The following is a 24,054-nucleotide window of genomic DNA, read 5'->3' on the forward strand; positions in this document are numbered from 1 at the left end:
TGAGGGAAATCTTGTGTGTGCATTTTATTTTTAAATACACATTATGCCGTAAAACAACGCATATACCGCATTTATCAGTGGGCGCAAGTGCTAATGATTAATGTGGCTGCATGCACAAACAGTTAAATGGGCTCGATGGTCAACGACCGTCCCGCGAGCGGTTAACAAACAGTCGCTTATGTCTTACGTGAACGCAAACAGGAGCACATGTCAAAATATTACATCTGTGCATTACAGCTACACGATTCTGGATAAATTAAGAATCATGATTTGTTTTGCTTAGAATAAAGATCCCGATTTTCCTGTGATACTGAAGAAAAAAAAATGCTTGAGTTACAAAACCTAGACATATGTATACTAAACAAAGTAACATACTAGAGGTTCAGACAAAATATTTGCAATTAAATGCAATAAAGTTGTATATCAAATATACAGTATACATTTAAAATGTCCACAAGAGGGCGCAACAAATACATTATAAACTAAACAGCACCTTGTATTTATTGCTAAATAAATAATAATAATTCTGTTAAAAAAGTACATAAAAAAACGAATGGAATTATTTAGCCTGTTTCTTGCGAAGTAAAAAGCAAAACGAGCGGAAAAATGCTTCATTAACAGTTTTATGTCAAGTTAGTTTTGCACTGGTTGGCAAATATGCCACCACTCACCACCTAGTGTTGGTGAGTGGTGGCGAGTTGCCTCCTTGTCTAAGACTGTCAATCCGCGCATCTTATCACGTCGCTTGTTGAGCGCTTTACCGCGGAGGCATAGTGCGTGTGGTGGCTTCACTCTATTCTCCACACACAACTCGCCCCACCGAGAGCAACCCATATTATAGCGACCATGAGGAGGTTACCCAAACGTGACTCTACCCACCCTAGCAACCGGGCCAATTTGGTTGCTTAGGAGACCTGGCTAGATCACTCAGCTCGCCCTAGATCAAACTCACAGCTCCAGAGGTGGAAGTCAGCGTCAATACTAATAGTATTATTAGTAGTAATAATACTAATAGTAATTTAATGCAAAATGAAACCGTTTAAATATTTGAAACTCTTTACTGTGTGCTTATTAGATATACATTAATACTGAATTGATGCAGTAAGAATGCCTGAATGCCTGTAACAGACAACATGCAGCTTATATACTGTACATTTAAACATCACACAAATCATTTTAAAGACTTTGTCCCATCTGCTTATACATTAACATCTGTGTTTGCTTTAATAACTCTATCTATCATCTTGAAGTGAATTTCTCATTTAAATATGAGCGCCTTACAAAGGCATGCCACGGGAATGTTAATATAATTGCATAATCGTTATCATTTAGAAATGAGATTGCGTAGGTGTCTGAATCGAGATCGTGATCTTTTAACGATTAATCGTGCAGCTCTACTGTGCATACGTCTTTGCAGTGTAAATGCACCAATGCAGCTTCATTCATCTGCCTCTATCTATTATTTTGTTAATTTTAATCAAACAACAATGTTGAAATGAAGCAACTGAATGCTCGTTATTTCTTATTATTAGCCTACTATGTTCTTAGTTTGTTTACTTAGGCTACTTATTTATTATTATGTACCTAAATAATTATAATGATAATACAAAAATGAAGCAGTGTTTACTTAATTGAGAAACACAAAGGCAAAATTACATTGTTTTTATTTAATATGTTTATATTTACATTAATATTTAACTTTGTTTTCAGTAGCACAACAGCATATATTATATTATATTATATTATATTATATTATATTATATTATATTATATTATATTATATTATATTATACTATATTATATATTTCAAGTGTCAGGAATTGTGCAATTTGTCTGGTATTGGTACCAAATAAAATTATGGTATTCTGTCATATGTATATATATATATATATTTATACACACACACACATACATACATACATACATACACACACACACATATATATATATATATATATATATATACAGTATATATCATTTATTTTCAAATGGAAAATTTGCCATGTAGTTAAAAATAATTAAAATAAATAAAAATCTTAAGAAATATATTTATAAATATCCATGAGCTCAGTTTTTAATTACTGTCTTTTTACTTATTAATACCTGTGTATGTTACATTTTAAGATTCAAATGTCTTATTTATTAATATATATATGTATATATATGTATCTTAGCATTGCTATTTTGGTTCATACTGTATAACATTTTAGATTTTTCTGTATTTTTACTTGTTTAAAATGGCCTTTTGGTCAAAATAATGGGTCCTCAGATTGAATTTTATTTTTATAAAAGAACACTTAAGCTATTTCTGAGCAAATACATAAATATCAAAATATTTTTTCCAGATATCATTAAATGGCTAAACATATTGAGATATAGTTGTTTTAACTAAATTGCCCAGTGCAAGCTATGAGAGACTACATTTACATTTATGCATTTGGCAGATGCTTTTATCCAAAGCGACTTACAGAGCCCTTATTACAGGGACAATCCCCCTGAGCAACCTGGAGTTAAGTGCCTTGCTCAAGGACACAATGGTGGTGATTGTGGGGATTGAACCAGCAACCTTCTGCTTACCAAATCTGTGCTTTAGCCCACTACGCCACCACCGCTAGATTGATTGGTGGGTCATTTCTTTTACTCAGAATTTCAATATTTGAAGGTCTGAAGGTGATTTAAATCTATATTAGAGAATGTATTGGTATCTGCCTTTATGTGAGTATTTTTATCTATAAGCTTGTTAATGAAAGAATTTGCTTGCAGATTTGGTTTGATTGTGTATATATATAGTGTATGTGTGTGTGTGTGTGTGTGTGTGTGTGTTCTCTGCTGAATGCTCCCTCAAGCTGACCTTGTTCATCAGAGCTCTGGTGCTTGTATTCAGATTTATGCATTAACTTTCCTCCTCTGTGCTTTGGCTGCATGTGAGTGTAGAATTCAAATGAATTTGATCAGCAAACAGCCAAAGACACACACACACACTCGTCCTGCATGCAGATGCAGACTTACAGTAAAGAACAAGTCAAGGATCCATTTGCAAATTTGTAAACTTCAAACACTCTGGATCAAGATTGATTCTTGGTTATTGACTCTAGATGTACAAATTTTTCTGACATTAAATGGTAAGAATGGTTTGCTTTTTTGTAAACGTGCAAATTGTTACAATTCTTATGAAATGTATATAAAGCAGAAATGGTGCACATCTAACTCTTGGTGTTTCTCTCAGCGTTGCATTGCAGATCTGCAGTAACCTTACCCATTTTTTGTTCATTTCTATATTATTTTGTCTCATAACGATCTTCTGTACATTCTAAGTATTTTCTGCCCCTCCCATTTCTCTGCAGTGGGAGGGGCTATGTTAAGAAACAGGCTACGGTGATTGGCCCCTTAGTTTGATTGACACTGCATGACTGACTGCTCTCTGCAGCATCAGTGCAGCAAAAATCCTCAGTTTTACATTCTCTCTGCATTCTCAATACATTAAATATACATTTGAGATGATGGAAAGACACTTTGGATTGATTTAGTCTGCCGAGGCTTTAGATTCTGCTGACTGTCCTCATTTTACTACGTTTCAGATGAGTTTCCCAAACTCTCTCACATGGGAAATACCTGCACAGTTGCCGAGGCCAATTTTTCTTGGGAATTCCCTGCTTGATAAACATGGAAATTCACACAAACACATGTGAGAATATGAATAACTCTCAGGATCTCCTTTGTTTAGCTTCTGGGAATCTGACAGAGGGAAAGAATTGGATTGTGAATTCTGTTGAGGATGCAGGATCTTCATTTGCCTGAAAGTAATAATAATAAAAAACCTAGATCAATAGTACTGGTATACTGAATATAGATGACTTTGCACATGGCTTAGCTAGGGCTAGGCATTATAGCTATAAATGATGTGTATATCTTGAGATTCCCAGTCTTTTTCGACGACATTTGTAATGCATTTCAATTTAAAATAATTGCTCTTTATTTCATTCAGAGTAACTGTTGTATTACTATGAACCAATATGATATTGTACAGTAATATTACATGTATCTATAATGAAAGATTTACTCTTTATCTCTTGTTCAGGAGGGTCATGATTATGTTGACACTCAGTTCAGGCTTTATACTGATATTAAGTTATTTCACAAAACCAATCCCATGAATTTTCTGTTGCCATCTGGAGTGAAACGCATTCATTGGAGGCAAATCTGCATTATTATTTTATATATATATATTTTTTTTTACTAATTCACTGCATTGACTATTCTTAACCCGTCTAATCCTGCTGGGCATTTTCATGGGGGTGGGTGCAAAATTAGCTTCTTTTCAAATGCTGTTCTTCTTTTCTCACATAATTACACCCAAACAATCGGCATCAAGAGTGCAACACTATAGGGTTCCTGAAGTAAATTTATACCATTCATTTTCTCTATAGCAAAATATATTTAAAAGAATTATATGTAAGCCTTTCATGAGCTTAGATAATTAGAGGTTGTTAAAGGAATAGTTTACCAGAAAATGATAATTCTCTCATCATTTACTCAATGCTTATGTTGTCTCGACTTATATGCCTTCCTTTCTGTGGGACACAAATGCATATATTTGAATGGAGATATGAGGTGTGTTTGTCCATGCAATGCAAGTGAATGGTAAGCAAATTTTCTAGCTCTAAAAAGGACATGAAGGCATCATAAAGGTAATCCATACGTCTCCAGTGGTTTAATCAATGTCTTCTGAAGCAGTCTAATTGGTTTTGGGGAGAACAGTCCAAAATGTAACACTTTTTTTTCACTGTATATTTACATTTACATTTATGCATTTGGCAGATGCTTTTATCCAAAGTGACTTACAGTGCACTTATTACAGGGACAATCCCCCCGGAACAACCTGGAGTTAAGTGCCTTGCTCAAGGACACAATGGTGGTGGCTGTGGGGATCCAACCAGCAACCTTCTGATTATCAGTTATGTGCTTTAGCCCACTACGCCATGACCACTCCTATATCTTGCCATTGTGGTCTTTGGGCACCATCATGATTTCAAGCTCGATTCCATGAAGTGTATTTTAATGATCGCCAATGAGACTGCTGCTGTCAATATTAAGAGTGAAAAAGGAGTTACATTTTGGACTGTTCTCCACAATACCAATTAGATGCCTTCAGAAGACACTGCCCACGTTTACATGCACTTAAGATAACGGTTTATTCCAGAGTTTTTGCAGAAAGCAGTGTCCTGAAACATCATGTAAACTAGAACGCTGGTTTCCTAAAACCGTTTTCAGGATTATGAGAAAGCAGATTAACACACCCCGGGTTCTCCTGGAGAACACAGTTTAATGTGGCCATGGAAATGCAAAAGTAGCATTCAAACTGATTCTGTGCATCAACAGACCAGAAAACAAATCCCAAAAACATGTCAACACAGTGGAAAGAATTCAACATTTCTGCGAGTACAGTGGGGAAATCACATACACTATAAACTACACAAATGTATTCACACCAATGTAAAATAATGACTGTCCCTCACCTATTATTATACCATGTTATAAATGCTTCTTTTTGGGTGGAATCTAAAACACGCTGATTTCGTGTGTGTCTCTTTAAATGCAAATGCATTATGATGCTCTTTTGAGCTTGAAAATTTAGACACCATTCACTTGCATTGTATGGACAAACAAGCATCAAATGTCTTTTAATATCTGTGTTTGAGTTCAGCGGAAGAAAGTCATATGAGTTGAGACGACATGAGGTCAAGTAAATTATGAGAGAATTGTCATTTTTGGGTGAACTTTTCCTCTAAAGGAGACCTATTATGCCTTTTTACAAGATGTAATATAAGTCTCAGGTGTCCCCAGAATGTGTCTGTGAATTTTCAGCTCAAAATACCCCACGGATCATTTATTATACCATGTTGTAAATGCCTCTTTTTGGGTGGAATCTAAAACACACTGATTTTGTGTGTGTCTCTTTAAATGCAAATGAGCTGCTGCTCCCCGCCCCCGACATTGCTCTGGTCTCTGTGAATACAATCAGAGACAATGCTAACTTTAGCTGCATTAGCCGTGGAATATGCTAACAAGCACATTCGGAAAGGCGCTTTGCAAACATTAACAAAATATAAAGTGCGGTACTCCTTCAGGATAGGAGTCCGGTGTAAAATTATTTGCACAAACATACACACATTTTTGTATATTTTGGGGCACATTTTCTAAACTTGTCCTCCGCGTCTTCAGTGGCTCTGATGCCGGGGGTACATGAAGACTCTTATGTTCACTTTTACAGCAACAACAGAACACTTATTATGCTTACTAAGCGAAGACATTATTCTTCTCACCGTATCTGCTCCAGCACGAAAAAAATGGCGGACTGTGTGTAGATCACTCAGGGGAGGAGCTATGATAATAGGGTGGAGTCTGTCAACAGTCGTGACAGACTCCAATGAATAGCAGAAACGAAAACAGTTCATTTTGACATTGTTTATGAGTAATATAAATATAAGTAAGAGGAGTGGGTGGACTTTTAACATTATAGGGTGGTTGTGTACACACTGCCGACTCACATTTATGTACAAACACCATGTAAAAGTGAATTTTGCATAATAGGTCCCATTTAAATGATGATAAATGCTCCTGTAGAATCCGAAAGATTTCAACTTAAAAAAAAAACAATCATTTTATATTGTTTTAATAATAATTTCTAAGTTCCTTTAGAAGTACTACACTACCCACAATCCTGAAGCGAGAACAACCAATCAGAGAAGTTGATGTTGTCATGGTAATTCAACATGAATTGCAACAAGTGGAGTTGGGGTGAGTTTTTGCAGGCTAGTTTCTGGTGGGTATTATTCATTTTATGAATAATAACATGATTCATTTTGTATTAATAGTCTATTATTATTATTATAATTTGATTTATAATTCTATTCATTTCAGATCTGGTTGGTTTGGTTTAACGATTAGAACTCTAACTTGATCGTCTTCTTTTTTAATGCCTTATGGTGACAATTAATAGGAAGAGTATTTCTGAATACTTCTGAACCAGTAGAACATGACAGACAGACAGACAGACAGACAGATTTAGTGCTCGTTCTCAGACAAGGAAGCCACGATTTCTACATTTTCATGTTTTATTTTGTATAGTAAATTGTTTTAAAAACTGTATAAAATACACAATATTGCACATAATAAATCAATTGCACTTTTTAAGGAACCAATAATAAATAAAAATGACACATGTAGTCGTATCTTTAGGCTACACTAGAGCTATTTTCAAATCCAGAGGAATTACGTGTCCGAAAGAGCCAACAGAAATCGGGGAGAATTCAGTGGAAATTGCCAGTCAAGTATTTCTATCAGTCAGGTTTATTATGCTTCCCTTTTTTAAAGACTTTGAAACACATCTTCGATTTGGGACACTGTTTTTGTGTTCTTCCATGCAATTCCCAGAATGCCTTGCCCCTATATATTTTCTGGGAAACCATTCTGAAGGCATAAGTCAGGATCGTTGAAGATGAGTATAGCCCTGTTATAGTGCTGTAGACATATTTTCACATATTTGTCAGAAAGAAAGGGGTGTTGGATTTCCAGTTCTACATATGTATTCAGAAAGAACAGGTTAATTGTGTCAGCTGAAGATAGATTGAGATATGGAAGGATTGCAGTCCCTGTAGAATACGTTGGTAGACGTGTGGTTGTGTTCATAATGTATGTTCTTCTTTACTTAGTCTTTCTTGTTCATTAAAGTCATTCTTTGTTTTAGTTTTGCAGTCAAGACTACAACCAGTCTCTATTGTGGTCCATTTGGGTGAATTACACATGTCCAGAACATTAGTATATTTAACCCCAAATTTCAAAGACACACAAAATTATATTTTACTTTACTTTTTACATGAAGCCATATTTAGGACCATTACAATATTTTTTATATACGATTAAGCACATTTCTTTTACCTCCATTCTTATTAGAGGTCGACCGATAGTGGATTTTGCCGATACCTCCAATCAGCCGATTTCTAAAATTATAAAAAAAATATATCTTTGTCTATACTTACCTTGAAGGGCACATGCATTGAGGACACAAGAGTTCAAAATGAATAAAATCCCAAAAGCATCTTATTTTGCAACCAAAATCACAATAATAACCAGAAAAAAAAATGTTTGCATAATAAACTGTTTGTGGGATTGTATTCATTTTTGGTGCATAAAGTGGGGACTTTTAACCATAACGAGCCTGAAATACTCAGAGACTCTTATTTTGAAATTACAGAGATTTGACTCCATTACAATGCACCATATGTAAGTATTTACTAAATTACATTTTTTTTTAATATCCCATATATTCACCAGATGAAGAGTTGTATATAAATATATCTCACCAGATGAGGTTTATTAATGAGTAATAAAAAAGAGGAATAATAATAATAACCGATAGTTCCAAAAAGCAACTATCGGCACAGATTAATCGGTAAACCCGATATATCAGTCTACCTCTGTTCATATTACCAAAAATACCTCAAATATCTAATTGCAGTCAGTCATTAATTACTAACTATAAGTTATCCGAGTTGTTACAAAATAAATAATTAAATGGACATGCAGAGTTCGGAGTTGTTTTTATTTCTTTTTTTTTAGATTTTATATTTTGGGGTGAAACATGACCTGGACATGTTTTCATTCACCCATATTGTATCTGTATCCTGATGCACTAGTCTTATTAATTTAATTAAATGTCTTTCATCCTTTCTGTCATCCCCTCTCTCAACTCTAAACTCTGAACACTGTCATGTTGAAGACAAACAGACATGTTTTCTTTACACATGTTATGAGATCCGCTGTTTAAGATTGATGTCACACACATGCTCACTGATATCTTTTGTGCTCTGTTGATGATTCCTGGTCTTGTTTCACACGAGGAACTTTGTTGACTTAAACCCAAAGTATACGTCATTTTGACGTGAAGCCCAACGAACGCACACACCCTTTCAAAGTATACTTAATTTGACTGCAATATGGCTGCTGTGAGATACTGGACTACTTCTCTTCAGAAGTTTAGTGCCATAAATATGTCTTGACATTCTACAAATGCAGGTATCTCCTGACATCCTCACACACTGCTCTTGACATGCACATCCACTGTTGATATGTCCACGTTCCACCCCTGTTGTTTACGGGACGATTGCTGCATCTTGCGCTGCTTTGTGATACAAATGGCTCAATTGTGAGTGCTGCCAACTTGCAGACCCACTAAATAGTGCAAAAAACTCCATGCACACTCTGATGATGAGGACATTTCACGCCGTCACGCATCCTGTACACGTCTGACGGAAGTATACTTTGGGCTTAAAGTAACTGCAGGTGTCAATGATGACTGAGGTTTGACAAGTGCCCAGACAGAATCTGCAGGTGAATTTTTTTGTGCAGATTTTGGGGGAAAATGTGCTAAAAATCTGAAGAAATGATTGAAAGATGGTAAAAATGTGGTTGCTTTGTCAAATAAGCAAAAATATGAATTAAACCATGTTTAGTACTTGATGAGCGTTTAAGAACACAGATTCCCTGTGGGCCTGGATATAAACGTCATCATGATTATGCAGAACGTCATACAAGTCATTGGATTCAAAGACCATTATTTGAAACTAAAGAAGTTGAACTGACACAGAGCTGAAAATGTATCCTACATTTCAATAATTTAGATATAAGTTGGAATATATTGTACCTAGAAAATTTTTAAATGAGTGATGATTACCAATCTAGAAAAATAAGTCATACCTCTTTCCTTTTTTTTTTTTTTTCCTGGTACTAATAGCAATACGAAAGTTTATATTCATTCACAGAGGTTCATAATGATTATTTCCATGTAAATCCCCTCCAGTCTATTTGTTGTGACTTCACCGTTCAAATAATTACATCCGCTAGTGAGTTTTCCATTCCGTATTGAACGTTATCCTTAAGTCCATGAAGTCCTCCATGAGAAATATAATCCAGTTCATCTGAAGACTTGTGCTTTATTTTAATGCTGAGATTTGAGTCTGTATCCATGAGGAAAATAGAAGATCAGATTGAAAAGCTTTTGTCCTTCCAAAATTTTCATTCTCTCTTTTTTGTTTTGTTTTTGTTAATCCACCAGATTTTCCAAATGTTTAGGAGCTTCCATAAAATAAGTAGGGGAAAAATATATATATATATATATTTTTTTTCTCCAAAATATTATTGTTAATATATATATATATATATATATATATATATATATATATATATATATATATATATATATATATATATATATATAAAATACGAATTGTTATTATTATTATTAATATATATATATAAAAAATACTAAATATTATTATTAATATTATATATATATATATATATATATATATATATATATATATATATATATATATATATTAATAGTAATAATAATATTAATAATAATAATAATAATATGTCTATATATATCATATTTTAATAATATAAAATGAATACAAATAATAATAATATTAACAATAATATTTTGAAAAAAAAAAATGTATAATTGTTTTTTCCCCTACTTATATAAATTAATGAAAAAAAAGTCTAGCAAGATGTGTTATTGATCCCGTAATATGTCTCACCTTGAAATCATTTCACGCTCCATTTGAGAGAATTAGCTTAGTCATAATTCCTTTTCCGGATTTTTTTTTCTTCCGCTGTTTTATATACATATATTTTATTTTAATACCTGCTGTTTTATTTCCAAACCAAGTTCAGCAGTCAGGATAAAATCCATATTAAACTCAGAAAAATCATTTTGAAAAGTGTGAAATTTGTTGCATGGCAACAGATCCAATATCTCCAAAACATGAACAAAATAATAATAAAGTTAAGTCCAAAGCTGTGTAATCCTGCCGAGGGGTCGCAGGTGTGTTTGTCGTCACAGGAACCAGAGTTTCCATCGTGCATGTTTCTTGGCCTCGGCTTTGGACTTGCGTTTGGGCGTGGAGCCGATGCTCTCCTGAGGATAATGCAGAGGGGGGAACGAGGACTCGTCTGTGGGACACAGTCTCTTCATCAGAGGCTGGAGTTTATCTTCCTGCAGTTTAAAGTCCAGCTCCACACTGCAACAGAGAAACAGAGGAAAAGACTATTAAAACCAGCCTGATCTCATGAAAATTATGTAACTGTGCCAACAAAATGATATCGCATGGTTCGTTGACGAGTATCACGGCAGCTCCAAAGTGAAATGTCCACTGAGTTAATAGGGAGTTAAATGTTCTGCCAAACAGATCAGTTTTTTAAGGTAATGCTGTATCGACTTTCAAATCAACAAAAGCGATCTCCCTACCTTAAACCTTAAACCTAAACCTAACAGATAGTGTCAGAAAAAGCAATTGTGACATGACAAACGCAAATTAAGCCAAATCACTTTGTGATGCTTCTATGACACTTTTGACACGCTTATAATTTATAAATGTATTATTAATTATTATTATTATTATTGTTGTTCTTGTTTTATTATGCTTCTCTCTCCATGTCCTTGTCGAATGCAGTTTATAGTTTTGATATCACTGGGTGTGTACAGATAAGTGTGTTACTGTAAGTCAATCCAGCTGTGTGTGTTCGGTCACTGTGAATGGTGCATTGTAGGTTTTATCCACTAGAGTGTCCGTCCAATGTGGTAGAAATAATCCACCACACCCGACTTGAGATTCCTAGGATGTCACATTAACCTTGTCGATTAGAGAATGGAGATGAGATTTATATATATATATATATATATATATATATACACACACTACACACACACGGCTGGGAGAGTTACTTTTGAAATGTATTCCATTACAGAATACATGCTGTGAAATGTAATTTGAAACATTCCGTTAGAATACTCGAGGTCAGTAACGTATTCTAAATACTTTGGATTACTTCTTCAGCACTGGAAGATATTTTCACTTATTTTGACTGTAAAAACTCTGCGTAAGACAAAATACATGTTTTCTGAAAAACCGAAATAGCTTATGCAGTGTTGTTTCTAAAACAAGATACATCAAACTGATCTTGTTTGAAGGATTTTTTGATATTTTTACTGGAAAACAATACAAAAATTATTATCAAGAATATGATTTTTGCCCTAATATCAAAGATCTTCTAGAAAAAAGAAAATATGATCCAACATGAATTTTCTTGATAAAGAAATATGATTGTGTCTGGTAACATGTGCATGTAAAATGGTTAGAATTAGCATTTTAGCTTAGCGTAAAGCTAACAATTTACACAAGGATTATTTCTATTTCTTGTGCTCCAAACTTACTTCAAACGTACTTCTCTGTCTGCTCGTATGAATGTCACACATCATAAGAAAGTGTTTCACCGCTGTTCAAACACACTTTAGATCTCATCATTTATATGTATAAATGTTTTCCATTTGAAAGCACTAAATATTAAAGGAAACAAATGACAATAAAATGCAAAGTAATCTCTTTAGTAACTGTATTCTAATTACCAATTATTTAAATAGTAACTCTAGTGGAATACAGTTACTTATATTTTGTATTTTAAATACGTAATCCAGTTACATGTATTCCGTTACTCCACAACTCTGTATATATTTGTGTGCGTTTGTATATGTGTACGTTTATGTCTATGTGCTGTATGTATATGTATATATCAGGGTTCGTACAAGGTGCTTGAAGTACTTGATTGACAACCCTAATATGTGTATGTTTAAGTGTATTTTACAGTTAAAAAAAAAAGAAGCCAGTCGATATTCTTACATTTTCAGTTGCCAACATTTGTTTGTCGTGTCCTTAGAGGACCTGAAGAAAAGCAATATGTTTCTCTGCGCTAATGGAAAGAAAAATACTTATTTTCCTTACTCACTGAACCTTCAGATTCACAGATAGAGGGAGAATTTTAACACCCAAATCCCTGTTCAATATATTTTAAGTTTGTGACGCATCAGCTTTGGCTAGGGTTATTTTTGAGACTGCATCCAAAGAGCTGCCAGTCAACATGCAAAAGGAGATCTCTCTTGAAATTTACAGCACAGAGGAAATTCATTGCAATGCTATTTATTTCAGGCAGTAGATGGTGAAATCATTAAAAAATGTGCCACATTTCATTACAAATGCACCGAATTGCTTATTGTCAACTACTAAGTGTTTTGCCTATTGGTTGTACTCCAAATGGATTAGCATTTAAGATTTGTTTCGCTTCAAAGTGACCGGTTATTTAAGGTGTGTGTGTGTGTGTGTGTCAATGTTTTATTGAAAGCTCAGCGCTTTTGGTGTTTGTGTGTCTGGCCTTTGCACTCAGGCAGAGCGCAATTCAGCAATTAACGAATGAATCACACAGCAAAACCTGGTAATTATACCCTTATCGATAGAACCATGTTTGCACTACACACACACACACACACACACACACACACACACACACACACACATATACATCACTTATTCTCTCAAGTCTCAAGGAGCTCATTGAATGAACTGCTTTAGGGATATCTGAGAGCTGCTCACAGTCAACAATGATTCTGTCGATGTTTATTGCTGTTTGTAGCGTCTTATTGCAGCAGGTAATGGTAAGGTCAGTCAAATTGCTGTCTGTATTGCAATACAGTTGTTGTTTGTGGTTTGGTTTTTCACCAGTAGAATGTTTTTACTGACACTAACAAATAGGGCTGCACGATTATAGCAAAAATCATAATTGTCGATTATTGCTCTTGATATTGTAACTTGATATAGTTGATGATTGTAAAGTGAATCCGTTAGTCATTGTTTACTTAGAACAGCGCTCCGTGATCGCTCGTATTACTAATACATTACCAAAGCTAGGAAATTGCTTTAAACAGCTTTAAACGAATAACTTCAGGATTAAGGCTCATCACAGCTGAGAGACACAACAGACTGATTTATTACAGAACTCAAGGTGCTTACCTTTTATCGGATTTCCCACATTGGATAAATACAGTTTAAAATGGCGGAGGACATCGCTGTTTCTATAGTGAATGACTCTTGCGCACCGGCTTCCGCGAAATAGAGAGGAATACCCCCGCTTGGATGCTATTTTCCACTGAGAAAGTGGACAGCATCTCTGATTGGGTGTGGCAACATGTGATTGCACATGCTCTCTCTCTCTCTCTCTCACTCACTCACTCACTCACTCATCCAGCCGTCTATCCTTGTTTATCCAATAACTTGGTAGAAACAGCACAAGACACGATACTATTTCTGAAGTGAACTTTTTAAATTACTAACAGAGGGTTGGATGCATCCATGGTTGGATTTGTTTTGAACCAGCAATGGCAGATTCTGATCCGTCACGTAAAAAAGTAGTTCCATGCACAAATGAGTTTTTATGACAGTACTTGGTTTTTCCTAATTTTTTTAAATGTACTTGTTCATTGAACTGTTGTATATAAACAATATCGCACTCGCAATCGTGCTATATGGCCCTATATCAGCACTGCTGTAATTGCCTACGGCACTCGACCTGCGGCCGAATCACAGCAGTGCTGATATTGGGCCATATCGCACGATTGCAGTGTGATATTGCTTAAATATATACTGTGTATATATATATATATATATATATATATGTGTGTATATATATATATATATATATATGTGTGTGTATGTGTAAATAACATTTGTCCCACAGTTGTGGCATCATTTCCACCACACCAATTTTGCTTGAATAAATTCTAGTTAGTGTGCACTTCTTAACCAAGTTGACAAATGTGAAGAGCATGTTTATGATAAAATATGAGACAAGTGATGTCTAAGAAAAACAAATAAAAATCAAGGGAAATATCACTTGTAAACAAGATTTTTGCTATGTAATTTAGCCAAATAACGCCAAAAATTTATACAAAATATAATTTGATTTAGTTTATTTAGGATACATTCAATATTGGCTACAAAACTAGCCTTACTAAGACTTCAAGAAAAACAAATAGGGTGTGAAAAGTGTTTTAACAAGACTTTCTTGAAGTCCACAGAGCTAAGAGTGCCTGAAGTTGAAGAAACATCCATTTATATTTATATTTGTTTCTCAACATTAAAGCGTAAAGTGTATTATTTCTGTGCCACTAGTGTCCTCGTTATTGTTGTGCTCTTGGTTCTCTGTGATGATCTATTTTTTTTATTAAGGAAAATGTTGTTGCTGAATGATAATATAATGAGCGTATTCATTGTATGCTCTGAATCGAACAAAGAGGCCCTTTTCCTCTGCCAAGACGTGATATAAAATACAGCAAAATCAATGTTTAATATTCATCTCTGGATCAATACGCTCGTCCGCAAAATAAACCGGAGCATCTTCAGAGGAACGCAATGAAGTGGCTGTCCAGAGAATGTCAATATTTAATTTGCATTAGCGAGTCGAGCATGCCGTTACTGCAACAGAAGCTAACAGGGGTGTGAATCCGCCAGCATAGCTGTTTACTTCTTTATCTGACAGCTCTGGATTTCTCTTTCTCTGACGCCTCTGTTCACACTGTAGTTTTCATTGATCGTTCTCCTCATCTTCTGCTCTCCACCCACGACTGTTGTCAAACGAGAGTCTTTGATGTATTTCACTGTTTTTAAGCTGCTAATTAGAACATGAACGTGCAGATAAGGGTTATATATCCCTGCTTATTGCCCCTGCACATGCATTTGTGTACGGCTTAGCACATTGCGTTCTTTTATGTGGCACAGGCTTTCGTTTTCTTCATCCCTCAGGATGAGGAGTGGTTTGATCTCGCTCTGCTCCTCCTGTTTAAACTCATTAATATCGAGGCCTTTAATTCTTTGCCTAATGCCTTTGTTCTCATTCTCATGGTGACGTTTAATACACAAATGCATCCTTGCGACAGTGATAGTGCTCATGGTATTCCTCTATGTATGACAACTGGGAATCTGTTAAATGAGAATACCTTATGTTTTGTAATATTTATTGCTTGTTTGTTTGTTCATAGTGAATTAACTGATATTAATTCATACATCTTTTAATGTTAAAAATATAATAGTACACTGGCGGCCAAAAGTTTGGAATAATGTACAGATTTTGCTCTTATGGAAAGAAATTGGTACTTTTATTCACCAAAGTGGCATTCAGCTGATCACAATGTATAATCAGGACATTAATAACGTGAAAAATTACTATTATACAATTAGAAAAAAATGTTCAGAGCTTCTTAAACTACTTCAAAGAGTTCTCATCAAAAAATCCTCCATGTGCAGCAATGACAGCTTTGCAGATTCTTGGCATTCTAGCGGTCAGTTTGTCCAGATACTCAGGTGATCTTTCACCCCACACTTCCTGTAGCACTTGACCTTTCACCCCACACTTCCTGTAGCACTTGACCTTTCACTCCACACTTCCTGTAGCACTTGACCTTTCACCCCACACTTCATGTTGCACTTGCCATAGATGTGACTGTCTTGTCGGGCACTTCTCACGCACCTTACAGTCTAACTGATCCCACAAAATCTCAATGGGGTTCAGATCCGTAACACTCTTTTCCCATTATCTGTTGACCAATGTCTGTGTTTCTTTGCCCACTCAAACCTTTTCTTTTTGATTTTCTGTTTCAAAAGTGGCTTTTTCTTTGCAATTCTTCGCATAAGACCTCCTGAGTCTTCTCTTTACTGTTGTACATGAAACTGGTGTTGAGCGGGTTGAATTCAATGAAGCTGTCAGCGGATTGTCAGACTGTCAGACTCTGATGTACTTATCCTCTTGTTTAGTTGCACATCTGGTCTTCCACATCTCTGTCTGTGCTTGTTAGAGTCAGTTGTGCTTTGACTTTGAAGACTGTAGTTACACCTTTGAATGAAATCTCCGGTTTTTTGGCAATTTCAAGCATTGTATCGCCTTCATTCCTCAAGACAATGACTGACTGATGAGTTTCTAGAGAAATCTGTTTCTTTTTTGCCATTTTTGATCTAATATTGACCTGAACACATGCCAGTCTATTGCACACTGTGCAACACAAACACAAAGACAACGTTCAGCATCATTTAATGAATCAAATATCTTTCAAATGTGTTTGATATAATGGCAAGTGATTTTCTAAAACAAAATGATCAATTTATCATGATTACTCAAAGATAAGGTGTTGAAGTGATGGTGCTGTTTTTTACATCAGTAATGTCCTGATGATACTTTGTGATCAGTTGAATGCCACTTTGGTGAATTAAAGCACCAATTTCCTTCTGAAACAGGAAAATCTGAACATTATTCCAAACTTTTGGATGCCAGTGTATGTGTAGAAGAAATCAACAATAATCAGTGCAATAGTCAGTATGGTTACAGTTTTCTCAATCACTTTGGCTCAATTCTCAATTGAGAATATTAAGTTAAAATCTCTGAACAATTACTTTCTTGTTCACACTAGATTTTGAATTTCTTATTCATTCAAACAAATTGCACATGTTTTGGCACATGAACTTACATTACTTACATTGTTAACTTGTTTACTTAAAATGTAAGCACAATTGCCGACAGTTTGCAGGAGAACTAAATGCACATGACTTGCTGATCAAGACTGATTAGTTGATTCTCGGTGAAATTGTCACTCTTCACAACTTCTAAACATTCCTTCATCATGTGATCCATTCAATTATCAAAAACTGTCAGACATGCATGTATATTCCATAAGTAGCTATGACATGGAATGTTTGTTATGTCTGCTAAATCTCTGGCCAGACCAACAAGAGCGGCAGGACGTCCACCAAGAAGATGGGAACTTGTAGTGTAACGTACTGTTAGGAGGTGCAATTTATTGTTTTTTACAGAACAGGTTTTTTTATTATTATTATTATTATTATTATTATTATTATTATTATATGGATGTAATTTTGTGGTAATGTCATTTTCTGTTCACTATACATGGAGTGGTGGTGGTGTAGTGGTCTAAGCACATAACTGGTAATCTGATAATCAGAAGGTCACTGGTTTGATCCCCACAGCCACCACCATTGTGTCCTTGAGTAAGGCACTTAACTCCAGGTTGCTCCGGGGGGATTGTCCCTGTAATAAGTGCACTGTAAGTCGCTTTGGATAAAAGCATCTGCCAAATGCATAGATGTAAATATATAAATATAAATATATATGACTTTACATGTAAGAAATGTGTAAAAATGGACATGCAAATGTGAATCTTCTGTTTACATGTAACATATTGCTACAAAAATAAATGTATACGTACAAATATGCATTTCCTTTTTCAGTGTACTACAGTATTGTACAGTATTGACTTTTCCCAGTAAACTTTTACCTACTGTTGAAATCGGTCTCTAAAAAGCTCAATGTGAACATCTATCCATTTTGACCAGTACGGCTCAGACGATGACAAAAAAACTTTTTACTGAGTTTACTGACTCAGTAACGACTGTAGGTTTTGAAGCATGAATTAAATGTTTTGGGTGAGTTACTACATTTTACAGACATGCAATAGAGTTGTGATGTCCTATAAAACAGTTTTGATAATTGCACTTGGAGACTGTTTAAAAAAAATGAGCCAAAGTGATTGAGAGAAACTGTAGTGTAGCCATGGGTCATATGTCAACATAAAGTGTCATACTTTATCTGTATTCACCCTATAAAAGGCTAAAAAATAATTTGTGGTCAGTTTTTTTTGTTCTCAATTGTTATGTTTTGTGTTTTTTTTTTTTTTTTGTGCATTTTTTTCATTTTCAATGTTTTCTAGTAACATTTATTCTGATAATTTGTTTTTAAATTATTATTTTCACAATAAGATTCTATAAGTTAAATGTTAAAGGGCGAATGGTCTGCACTTATATAGCGCCTTTTTTAACCTTAGAGGTTACCAAAGCACATTACACTGTGTCCATTCACTCATACACACACACACACACACACACACACCAATGATGGTAGAGCTGCCATGCAAGGTGCTAGCCTGCCATTGGGAGCAACTTGGGGTTCAGTGTCTTGCCCAAGGACACTTCGGCATGTGGAGTCATGTGGGCCCCTGCGATTAGTGGCCGACCCGCTCTACCAGCTGAGCCACAGCCACCCCTAACATGCTTGGATAATGTATACAATGTGTAATGTTAAAAATACATTAGTTTAGTATATGTAGAAATTAACATCAATCAGTATGTTAATGATTACACTAGTATGGGATGATATTGATGTTGCCATTTGCCACTATTTTTAGTGTCAAGTTACCAAAACTATAATTCATTCAAAAACTATAAATAATTAGCAGGGATTTTTATTTTAGTTACATTTTGGAGCAATTTTTCTAAAAACTTGTTTATTTAGCTTTCGTTCAGTTTTAGTTTTTTGTCAACAATACTGACACACGCATGGAGATAAAAATGGCAGGTTGAGTTTTTTTCAGCAGGGAACTGTGCGTCAGTGAATGCAGACTCATTTATCAGTCTCATTAGCAGAGGGGACAGTGTGGCCAGATAATCATCTCTCTGAGAGAGAGCGAGAGACTCACAAGAGCTTTTAATAAAAGATTCATTATTTTTGCCTTCTGTCGCTCCCTTTTTATCTCTTTCTCAGCACTGGAGGTACGGTTAGGTGTAATACACTTATCACACACCTTAACATGCTCCTTGAATTTGTTTTGTACATATGCCACAATAGCAAGCCTGAAAATGAAGACACTTTCAATTCCTTGCTTCTACCTCAGTTCCGTCGGTTCCATCGAATCTCTAGCTGAGGCATTTTAGAAAGACTTACTTTAACTCCTGTGTTGCCTGTACTAGAAATACACTGAGATAGGAACATTGTGCCTACTTTTGCACAGACAAACACCACTCACTTCAAGTTCTATTCAGCAATCTTTAAAGTTATACGGGGGAATCAGTGCTTTCTTGTTGTCCAGTTTGGTTCTTTGAAAGTGTACTACACAGATCTCTCTTTAAGTTGTCTGACCTGAGAGACATTCTCATCTGAACCGAACAGCAAGCTCTGAAATTATGTTCCCCATGCTGAAGGAAATACTCTTGCTATTTAAAAACAACAACTGGTTGCTATAGATACTACGATGATACCACAGTGAAGGTGGTGGTTGTTGAGGAGGGCATTGTGTTTGTGTGTGTGTGTGTGTGTGTGTGTGTGTGTGTGTGTGTGTGTGTGTGTGTGTGTACGTGTACACTTTCGAGAGATACGGCAAAGTATGATGAAAAGCTGTATTAATGCCAAATAATACCATAAAGACAGATTATTATTATTAATATTTGTATTATCACCAATGGCCTGATTCAGTAGATATGGCCAAAAGTATTGGCAGTGACATAAATGTAGTGTTTTTATTTCAGTATTTGTAGATTATTTTTCGCACATGTTTCTGTGGTATACTGGACAACAATGATAAGCATTTCATGAGTTTTTAAGGCTTTTATTGGCAAAAACATTCAATATATGCAAAGAGTCAATATTTACAGTGTTGACCCTTGTTCTTCATAACCTCTGCAATTCACTCTGGCATGCTTTCAATGTAATGATCTCAAAGCCACTTCATCACTCTTGCCTTGTGACATGGTGCTCCATCATGCTGGAAAATGCACAGATCATCACCAAATTGCTCCTGGATCGTTGGGAGAAGTTGCTCTTGCAGGACGTTTGATACCATTCTTTATTCATGGCAGTGTTTTTGGGCAGAATTGTGAGAGAGCCCACTCCTTGGGATGAAAAGCAACCCCACACATGGATGGTCTCAGGATGCTTCACTGTTGGTACAAAACAGGACTCATGGTAGCGTTCACCTTTTCTTCTCCAGACTATCAATTTTCCAGATGTCCCAAACAGTCGGAAGGGGGCATCATCACAGAAAATAACTTTGCACCAGTCTTCTGCTGTCCAATCCTTGTACGTCCTGCAGAATTTCAGTCTGTCCTTGAGGTTTTTCTTGGACCATTGTCCAAAAGTCTTTGCCTCACTGTGCATGCAGATGCCCTCACACCAACCTGCTGCCAATATTGAGCAAGCTCTGCACTGGTGGTGACACAATCCCTTAGCTGACTCCTCAGGAGGAGATGGTCCCGGCACCTGCTGGACACTCTGGGACGTCCTGAAGCCTTCTTCACTGCAGTTGAACCTCTCTCCTTGAAATTCTTGATGATCCAGTAAATGGTTCTTTCAGGTTGAATATTCTTTGCAGCAATTTCCTTGCATGTGAGGCCATTTTGATGCAAAGCGATGATGGCTGCACGTCTTTCTTTAGAGGTAACCATTGCGAACAAGAACACATTGACTGGAAGCACTTCTTCCCTCCTTTTATAGCAATCAGTCTGCTCTTATGATCCAATCAGAATGATAGAGTGATTTCACCTGAGTAGTACTCGTTCACACTTTCCCAGGTGCTGTTGATATGATTAGTGAAATGATGTTAGCTGGTCATTTTGTGCCAGGGCCAAAAAACATTGACATTTGGGTTTTTGTGATGAAGTTCTTTTTTTTTTGTTTTGGCTAATGAAGCTTTTTGCAATTATTTAAAAAAACAGAAACACAACATTTATGTCACTGCCAATACTTTTGGCCACAGCTATATACAGTATGTTTACAACCTTGTGTAAAACGATAAAATAGCGCGGTAGCTCAACTGATTGAGAGTTACACTTGCGATGTAAAGGACCGGGTTACGAGTCTTGAAGAGCAAGCGAGTTGACGCATACATCTAAAGTGTCGTAGAAGCACCAGAAAATGCTGTGGTTGCTTCAGCAATTGCATTTTTCATCTCACATTTGCTTTAAAGACACTAGCGGTTAGGTTTAAGGTAAAACTCAACTCAACAGAGCATTAGAAACCTTAACCTCATCTGTTTCAGAGAAAATGTAACTCATATGTAGTTCCACACACATTTCACCTCAAAACTTCCACGATAGTTGTAATGAACCACATAATGTCATTTTGCAAAAAATGTTTCAACAGTTGCATAATTTTCATGAGATAAGCTGGAAAATATCAGACTGTGGAAAGCTGGTCTGTAAAACAACCGTTGTAATTAAAGCAGAATGTGGCAACTGGAAACCTCTGTAAAGACAACACCTTGACTGCACTTTCAGACACTAGATGACCGAGTGCATAGCGTATAGTGCACTACTTGAGACATGGCATGCTTTTGTTTTCTGTTCGCTAATGGCCAGGCCACATCCTCAACAGTTAGTTCTGCATTTGTGTTTTGTGAGTCTGTAAAGCCACATCTATTAAACGGTTATATCCCACCCGGTAGACCCTCAGAGGTCTGTATCCCATCAGGACCACCATATTAAGAAATCCAGTCTTGCTTGATGAAATGCAATGACACGGTTACCAGGAGAACAATGCATGGAAGAAAAATGAGCTCAAAGCAGCTAGACTTAAAATAAATGGGAAGCTCCAAAATCCTTCTTTTTTGGGAACCTAATCTCTTTCCTCTGTAGAGTTAAGCACTCACCCCAGGAAGAAAATAAACTAATTGAAATGGTCTCACTTAAAGGGACTGTTCACCTCATAATTTACTTGTTCCAAACCTGTATAACTTTCATTCTATCTTAAGGCGGGTGCACACTGGACGATTTTTGACAGGATTCTGCCATCTGAGACAATTTTTCGTCGTAGGGCAAAATCGACAATCTTACAATGTTCAGTGTGACAGGTTCACAGACGGCTGATTAATAAATAGCCTGGCAGTGTCTGAAATTTAGCATCGTAGCCGTATAGTGTGACCGCTATTATGACGGCCAGATGAGATATTCCGCTCATCTCTCGCACCCGAAAGAAACCTGCTCTGCGTTTGCACCATAGCAACATTTGTGCCCAGTTATCACTCTATGCAAGCACTTTAAGTGCTTTTAATTCTTTTCATTTTATATAAAAGTTTTAATAAACATATAAGCAGAAAATACTTGGAGAAAATTTTAACACATCAGCAATATGAAAGCATTATTCTCTGAATTAAAGAAATAAATACAGACCTCACAAAACGAAAATAAATATATGATGTTATTTTCTCGTTTTTTTTCTTGACATTTATCATGCATTTTCTTTACAAGGTTATTTGAATTACTATTTTACTTTTAGTAATTTACTTTAAACGTCTGTAAACTTCTTTAGTTAAGATTCACGCCACTTTTATAAATCACTTATTTATAAATAATAAATAAATAAATACAATAGAAAGATGCTGGTAAGTATTTATGGGACGTTTTAAACCAAATCAGCATATACAGTTGGATAAAATTATAGAAATCGACATCATGTTTGGGAATTTGCAAGCGTGATATATTATCAGCCTTTATGAATTGAAAATCGCGATTTTGCGTGGCCGATAGGTTACTAATCTAATAGAGGAGAAAGACGTACTATAACCCACCTTTTTTCTTTTCTCCATTGTGAACTGTGAAGTTTGTAATTTTTTTGCCTGATGGGGGGTGTTCACTGTCCTTTTCTGGATATCGCGGCACCATTTTGTGGTCCGTTTTGCATAACGCAACGTCTCATTGTTGCTTATCGCGGCCCATTCGGCACATTTCGCGGCCATACCAACAGCCCGCTCGGTTCTCCCGATGGCCATTCCGCCCCTGATCGGCCCAACGGGAAAATGCCCGCTATGCTTGATTACCAGTCCAGCCCTGCCGCCCAGTCACAAAAGATGATGTTAGACAGACTCAGTCACCATGTGCTTTTTTCATATGGTCATATAAACCATATACTGTGTATATATATGAAATGAAAGTAAATGGTGGCCAATCATTCGGCTGAAGATCTGCTTTTGTGTTCCAATGGAAGAAGACAAGTCATAAGGGTCAGTGAATAATGACAGAATTTTCATTTTTAGGTGAACTTTCCCTTTAAGTGAACACATTTAGAGCAACTGCTGATATTGAAGACCAGGGGTCTCATGTATAAAACTCTGCTTAGATTTCTTCCTAAAAGTGTGCGTAAATCAGATTTTGCATACGCACAAAAAAAAAAAAATCAGATTTATAAATCCCAGCTAGCGTAAGATACATGCACGTGATTCATTCCCCACCCCATCTCCTCCCCAAAATACCCATGGCAAATGTATTTTTCATAATGTTTTTATTAGACTAGAATGGGCATTTCATTGCGATGAGGGTCGGGATGAAGTGG

General features: G+C 35.8%; 2 protein-coding genes across 2 annotated transcripts in view; one reads left to right on the top strand and one right to left on the bottom strand.

The window, feature by feature from the left end:
• dock1 (dedicator of cytokinesis 1) overlaps positions 1–24,054 on the top strand; it is a 308,833-nt gene that overhangs the window by 122,245 nt on the left and 162,534 nt on the right. The window lies entirely within an intron of this gene.
• LOC127633719 (inhibitory synaptic factor 2A) overlaps positions 10,862–24,054 on the bottom strand; it is a 52,599-nt gene continuing 39,406 nt past the window's right edge. The window contains exon 4 of the mRNA XM_052112997.1: positions 10,862–11,087. Coding sequence (XP_051968957.1) covers positions 10,904–11,087 — 184 coding nt within the window. The 3' untranslated portion in view covers positions 10,862–10,903. The remainder of the gene's footprint in view (positions 11,088–24,054) is intronic.

Source organism: Xyrauchen texanus, chromosome 40 (assembly GCF_025860055.1).
Source record: "Xyrauchen texanus isolate HMW12.3.18 chromosome 40, RBS_HiC_50CHRs, whole genome shotgun sequence".
NCBI classification, from domain to species: domain Eukaryota; kingdom Metazoa; phylum Chordata; class Actinopteri; order Cypriniformes; family Catostomidae; genus Xyrauchen; species Xyrauchen texanus.